We start from the raw sequence: 7,308 nt of genomic DNA, 5'->3' as shown, positions 1-7,308 counted from the left end.
GCCAAGGTGTGTCACTAGAAGAGCCACCTCTATAAAAGTTAACCACCTTGTCAAGTGAGCTAACTGATAGGATTGAAGTTAACCTCTATAAAAGTTAACCACCTTGTCATTATAAAAATAATAATGAAGACTTCGAAGATTTGCCAGCATGACATTATAAAAAGGCGGCGGTACTTAAGGAAAGCCTGATTTATTTCTCTAAGCACCTTGCATTGTACAAGGCCTAGCATCTATTTTCAAAGTTATTATCATGGCAATAGGTTAGGCCTCATATAACACGCACATCTTCTCTTTCAAGTTTGAGAGCTTTTCGGCTATGTTGCAAAATGTTGAAGATTGTGGTAGATTAAAACGAATCAAAAAAAATTAAGGATTAAAAAGGAATCAAAAGCTGCGCCCAAACAAGAATGTGCTACTTTTTTAGCCCAAGAATGACACATCTTACTGAAGAAGTATTCTAACAGGGGACCGATTGATGAAAAATGGAATTTTACTCGAGAAGTATAGACATATGGACAGATCTGTGGCTGCCAAGGTGTGTCACTAGAAGAGCCACCTCTATAAAAGTTAACCACCTTGTCAAGTGAGCTAACAGATAGGATTGAAGTTAACCTCTAGAAAAGTTAACCACCTTGTCATTATAAAAAAATCATGAAGACTTCGAAGATTTGCCAGCATGACATTATAAAAAGGCGACGGTACTTAAGGAAAGCCTGATTTATTTCTCTAAACACCTTGCATTGTACAAGGCCTAGCATCTCTTTTCAAAGTTATTATTCATGGCAATAGGTTAGGCCTCATATAACACGCACATCTTCTCTTTCAAGTTTCAGAGCTTTTCGACTATGTTGCAAAATGCTGAAGGTTGTGGTAGATTAAAACGAATCAAAAAAAATGAGGATTAAAAAGGAATCAAAAGCTGCGCCCAAAGAAGAATGTGCTACTTTTTTAGCCCAAGAATGACACATCTCAGTGGAGAAGTATTCTAACAGGGGACCGATTGATGAAAAATGGAATTTTACGGGAGAAGTATAGACATATGGACAGATCTGTGGCTGCCAAGGTGTGTCACTAGAAGAGCCACCTCTATAAAAGTTAACCACCTTGTCAAGTGAGCTAACTGATAGGAGTAGATCCTATTTCAGGAACTTAGGATACCAGCTTCTCCAACAGATTTTCAATGAGGATGATGTCCGAGGTATCCTACAAATCCCAATTCATGAAGACTTCGAAGATTTGCCAGCATGACATTATAAAAAGGCGGCGTTCTCAGTAAAAATCTGCACATCAGGTCAACTGAAATTGCCAAGCAAGAGAATCAATTCATGTTACGGCATTCACGTCCAATGGTGACACAAATAGTGGAAGCGTATTCAGGTAAGCTTCCTTCGTTTCCTTTGGCTGCTATCAAATAATAGCATGGTGCTGAATGAAAATAGAATATAGAGGAGAATAGAGTTGGACACAAGAAGCCTGGTTTGTTTTATATTATTCGACGATGAGGGCCCCTGTTTTCTGAAATGTGAGTTTGAGACGGCCATATGAAGGCCAACACTACTGTAAGATCGTCGACTGAAACTAGTTGAATGCAGCCAGGAAGATAATGGTGTGATTACGAAATGTTCCTACATGATGGAAGAAATCCTGCAGCTGCTAGAGGAAGAACGCATGAAAGTGTGCACCTTTGTTGTGGATTTGGTGGCTTGAAGGAAATAAGGCCAAACCAGGAGAAAAGAACAGATCCCCTGATGAGGTTGCATGTTTAGATTAGCTGAATTTTGCTGAAGACATGAAGCACTATCTAAGAAACAGAAGAAACAGGTCCAAACTCCTCCCCCGAGTGATTTTTGAAGATCAACGCTTATGTTGCTTTCAGGCACGCTGATGGGGTTGTATGCCGTTAAAAATGACCAAGGGCTTGTTTAGGAGCTAGGAATTTGGTGAACATAGTTGATCCTCTCCAAGCTGAGGCACAACGATATGGATTGTCGAAGGTTTATCTTAGGGACAGATGCAGCGGCTCTAAAGTAGATTGCCACCACGGATGCCGTTTATCCTTCTAATCATGCGCTTATCCTGGAGTAGTAGTCCGTAAACGGGCCTGCGACACCACCTAGTCGGCACAACTGCGACGCCATCTAGCCAGCACAAATCCAGCTTGTTAACAGCAGGCAGCGGCCCGACGGTCGTCCAGCATAACGACAGAGTTATCTAAAACACCATCTAGCCGGCACCAAGTTCAGCTTGTTAATTTGCTATAATTTCAGTACTTGTTGGACACTTAGACTTCTCAACAACAACAACAAAGCCTTTAGTCCCAAACAAGTTGGTGGACACTTGACTTCTCAAAGTTCAACATTTCCAACAGTGATAATCAGACAGCATACAACTAGGCAAGGCAGACACATTTCCAACAGTGATAATCAGACAGCATACAACTAGGCAAGGCAGAAGAGATTAGCTGTTCCGCCAGACAAAGTATAAGCAAGTCTTCAATTAGGGTTACACGTAGAGGAATACAAGAGTGCAGGAAGAAAAATAAGCACGCCAATTCATCCACCCAAGTTCACCTTTTGTCTCAGATGCCAACAATGCACCAATCAACTGCGGTGGAGACAAAAATAATCCAGCACAAGTCACAAAATTGGCAAACATTCCAGCACCAGCAATTATCCAATTTGCCAATCTTCTTTGCATGACACATAGTAGTCCACAGCATTTCCTTTGCCACCTTACAAAGGCGAACTAGGGTTGAGCTTACTAGGCTTTAACTTATTTTTTCTCTACTTCCCAAAGGAAGTGCTTGAACTCGTGATTGCTTCACCAGTCTCTTCGGCAAATATCGGAGTCACTGTCTGCATATGTAATAGACCGGTTGATTTTCTAAGTCAAGACCTATGGCCACAAAGACAAGCTGCATCTCATTTCCGCATACATGTAACGGGCCGATGCGCTATCCCAGCACATCAAAATTAGTGGTGGTGGTGTTATGTACAATGGTATGTACAACTCCTGCGCAGAACTTCAAATCTCAAAACCACCATTTACTTGCACAGATAAAGATGGCCTTCCGATGTTATTTAGAGGTGTTTCCAACGTGACTACTACTCCAGAACTGCCCACCTGACCATTCCACTTTGACCGCCCAATCTGTCATATATAGGTACAGTTAGAGCCAGGGTAGAATCGAAGTTACAGTCAAACTGTGGTAATCAGAAAAGCATCAAGCAGAGGCATCATTTCAACAAAGAAAACTTACAGAAAGAGCGGTAAAAGCTGACGGATTTCTTGAGCACGATAAACCACACATCACATTTAGTTCCTCCTTCAATGAATGGATGACTTCTGCACGTACACCAGGATCACTTCCTCCAAATGTAGGGCAGACACTGTAGAGTAGAATGCCACGAAGGGTGTTAAAACAAAAACAGGATGCACAGAACGAACTAACAGCACAGAGGATACAAGTTGATCAATAACATCTCCTGAGTCTCTTGGTCATTTGAGGGTGACGTCAAGAAAAATAGCGCTATTGTACAGCCAGAGGCCCATAGTTTTAGCACAAAAATGAGCAAGCGGTGCAAAAGCAAACATTTAACAAAATTCCTTAAAAGCCAATACCATCCAGCATCAAAAGAATTTCACATGTTCCGCAAGATTAATGCACGCAAAAAAGAATATAGCATAATTATTCCATGTAGTGAGAAAAATAACAATGACAGATTCCAATCTATGAGAAGTTTAAAACTTTTATCACTAGCAATGGAAGATTCTGATCTGATCTGTCCTAGCTATTCATTTATCAGAAAGTAATGCAATGCTGAGTCAACAAAATAATAGCTTCATAAAAAAACGGAATGCAACAAGGCGTGCTTTAAGCACCAAATCAACACATCTAACATAGTACTCCCTCCGTCCCAAAATAAGTGTCGCAGTTTTAGTACAAAATTTGTACTAACTTAGTACAAAATTTACGTCACTTATTTTGGGACAGAGGGAGTAGTAAACAATGCAAAACTATTGTCATTCACATTCTACTCAATTGATCACAAAAGGCTCCATAATTATCCAAATGAATTACCTGACTTGTATGCTGGGCCTCACCATAAGACCAGATCTTTTATATGCCAAGGCTTGAGTAACTCCAAGTGAAAGAGATTTGTCAGGCCATTGAAACATAGGAGTGAACCTTGTGCCTCGCTTGTTCTTAAATAAAGTAAACAAAAAATAAGAGTAAGGTTGAAAGTTACATAAGGTAAAATTTTGTAATAACTAATATTGAAAAAATGCAATGCGAAAGATTAAAGAGTCACTCTGGTTCTTCTTAAGAAGATGAAAAGATCACTGAAACAGAATAGATCATAAATATTTGCTCCCGTCACAAGAAATAAAACTAGAAAGATAAGACAAATACGGTATGTGCAAATTTATGTGCAGCTCCATGTATGATAAAATTTCACCAGACCACATCTGACATATACATAGTATTTTTGCTAACAAGTCAGCGTATTATCAATTTTAATTATTACAAGAAATTTTCAATCAGACACTGGTCAAATGTAACTTACAACTTTGATCTATATGACTAGCAGTAATTTATTTTCAGAAATAGCAGCAGAACTGGAATCTTCAAGGAGGAAGCTCACAACCCATGGGCATTGACTTGCAGAAAGCAGTAAGTTTTGATGATACTACAAATGACCTTAAGGAAACTAAGTTGGAAACACTAACCTTGCAAGAGAAGCTCATTCTTGTTTCTCCTGGGAATTTCCCATGAGCTTGAAGCAACCCACCAAACAATGGAACAAAACCACTCGCTGTTATCCCTTCTCCAGCAACGTACGTTACTTGCCCATTAGGGAACTGTAGATCCATAAAGGACTGTAACCAAAAAAGTGTTATTCTATTAGATAAAACCAACTTATAACAACAAATATCCAAACTAAGTTGTGCCTGTTAATAATTTTAAAAGCATGGTTACCATTGTGAATGGCCTAGATATTTTATACGACTCCTCACCAATTCTACTGACAACCGAAAAATGCTGGCACACTAGTTGTGCAGAACTATTACTCACTGGTTATCCGGTGGAATAAAGATCCAAATAGGTCAACTGGACAGGCTTTTCTAGCAAATAACAAAGAAACGTTCAATGGCCACTAACCAAAGAACCATGGCAGCATATATGATTCATCCCATTACTATAATGCAAAGAAAGCACATCGGAAAGCACAAACAGTGTCGATTTCAACACATTACATCACAGCATATGAGAATAACTGTACTGCGCAGAAACTTAAATAAACAGCATGCTCATACTTACGCAGGCTACTGGATTAAGACACATCATCGACATCATCAGCCATCTCCTCTGTTTCGACCAAATAGCTGGACAGAGGGAATGCACTCCATTCTGCATATGAAACAAACCTTTTCAGTAAAGATTCAGGATATATAATACAGTAGCATATAACGAAACGAAGAGACCATGAATTCCCATCAAACAAAAGACTATCAAATAATGAATGAATGGGTATAACATATTGGGAGAAGGCAACATAAAGGATATGAGTACCTTGCGATCATAGCCATACCACAGCAGATGTTGCTTTGACAGATGAACAGGCAGTAGGAGTGTAGAGTCTCGAACAAATAGTAAAGGCCCCAACTGAACAAGGTAAAGAGGCGAAGTATCGTTTCCAGAAGTTGAACCACTGCGTGATGCCTCTAGCCTCCACAAGTCTCCACGTGCAACAACAGAACTCTCAATATCGTTGTTCCTGGTGTTGTACGTGGCTGACATATTTACGGTACCCTGAATGTTCATCAAGAGAAGAGCAAAGTGTTATGTTGTGTAATGATGGTACAGGCGGCTTGGCCCTACTAAACAAGCAGGGGCAACAATTCGAGCTCATCAAAATTTTAAGGTTTAGCTTACGTATGCTAGTCACGATTGTAATTTTAATAAGTGACTAAACAACACTTCAGTGATAATCAGATTGTATGTAATTATAAGATTTTAGTACTTTCAACTGGAGTAAAGCCTGAATTAAAGGTTGCTAGATGCAAACGCACTCAAACCCACAATAGAACTAGTAGAGGAAGGGGTTGAATTGTACCTTGGCCTTCTTAAAGTTTCCCAGGGTTCCGATTTCGCAGCCATATCCGTCATCGTCTTCATCCAGGTCGTCCCCGCCTCTGACACCGCTGACGGTCGACGCGGCAGCACTGCCGGTCGCCGCGGCCGCGGCCGCGGCGGCCGCCTCGAGAGGGCACCTGTCGACGGCCCTCTCGGCGGAGACGCCGACGGCCCCGTCGGCGGAAGGCGGCGTCCGCAGCTTGCGGCGGCGGATCTGGGCGCCCTGGAAGGGCACGGGGAGCTGGCGCACGGCGTGCTGCACGGCCCCGCCGACGGAGGTTCCGATCTCGACGCCGGCCTGGCCGAGCCTGCCGCCGATGTCGATGACGGAGGCGACGGCGGCGGTGGGGAAGAAGTCCTTGCCGGCGGCCCCACGCCGCGCGGCGCCGAAGGGCACGACGGGGAGGTCGATCTCGAAGGGCACGAGCTTGTGCGACACGGGCGGCCACGGGAAGTGCGGCGGCGCCTGCAGCAGGCCCGTGAAGCCCTGCGCGAGGCGGTCGGCGATGTCCTGGCCATGCCGCTGCACCCCCTCCCACGCCTCGAAGGAGATCTCCATCCGCGGGGCGCTGGGCTCGGTCGAGGTGGACGATGGAATCGGGTCGGTTGGGCGAGGAGGCGGGGGCGGGGGAGGGGGGGATCGAATGGGGAAAGGGGGAGGGGGAGGAGGGAGGGAGAGGCGGGCGGGCGACGCCGACGCGTTGATAATAATAGTGGGGCTAGTGGTGAGGGTGGGGTGGGGGGATAATGCCTGGGGGGTTGCTTGACCTGGTCGACGTGGATCCACGGGCGCGAGGGGTCACTGGCAGCGATTCGGCCGCGTGGCCCGCGACGCCGCTTCGGCTCACCGCGCCGGAGTGGATAAGAACGGCCGGCGCGCGGCGCCCCGCGACAACCGACGCCGGGGCACGCACGCACGCCGACCTGCTTCGCCGCTCGGTCTCGGTTTCACCTTCGCACTTTCGTTGCGGCGAGACAAGAAAATAAAAACCGTGGATAACAATCTGCTCGTCTCGTTTTGGCTGGCTGGGTCGCGGCTCGGCTAGCGTGTTCGGTTGGGGACTGGGCTTGCGCAAAAATGTTTTTTAAGTAGTACTCCCCAGGTTGGTGCGTACCGTCTCTCCTGAATACTTGCGCAGAAATGTTGGTGCGTACTATCTCCCCTGAAT

At 44.4% G+C, this 7,308-nt stretch overlaps 1 protein-coding gene across 1 annotated transcript; it reads right to left on the bottom strand.

Annotated features, from left to right (window-relative positions):
- Positions 1-2,407: 2,407 nt before the first annotated feature.
- On the bottom strand, positions 2,408-6,848 carry LOC123444337. The gene is made up of 7 exons (XM_045121024.1): positions 6,120-6,848; positions 5,576-5,815; positions 5,324-5,413; positions 4,732-4,881; positions 4,082-4,206; positions 3,260-3,389; positions 2,408-3,150 (listed from the first exon to the last, which is right to left on the bottom strand). The coding sequence occupies exons 1-7, from the start codon at positions 6,696-6,698 to the stop codon at positions 3,025-3,027; spliced, it is 1,440 nt and encodes a 479-aa protein (XP_044976959.1). The 5' UTR covers positions 6,699-6,848; the 3' UTR covers positions 2,408-3,024.
- Between the last annotated feature and the right edge of the window lie 460 nt (positions 6,849-7,308).

The sequence above is a fragment of the Hordeum vulgare genome, chromosome 3H (genome assembly GCF_904849725.1).
Source record: "Hordeum vulgare subsp. vulgare chromosome 3H, MorexV3_pseudomolecules_assembly, whole genome shotgun sequence".
Taxonomy (NCBI): domain Eukaryota; kingdom Viridiplantae; phylum Streptophyta; class Magnoliopsida; order Poales; family Poaceae; genus Hordeum; species Hordeum vulgare.
Note: the sequence above shows the minus strand (reverse complement) of the source record. Positions and strands in the feature narration are given on the sequence as shown.

Coding starts and splice junctions, on each gene's coding strand:
- LOC123444337 (XM_045121024.1), bottom strand. CDS start 6,698: ATGGAGATCTCCTTCGAGGCGTGGGAGGGGGTGCAGCGGCATGGCCAG. Junction 5,816..6,119: donor GAAACTTTAAGAAGGCCAAG/GTACAATTCAAC, acceptor ATGAACATTCAG/GGTACCGTAAATATGTCAGC. Junction 5,414..5,575: donor GGTATGGCTATGATCGCAAG/GTACTCATATCC, acceptor TTTCATATGCAG/AATGGAGTGCATTCCCTCTG.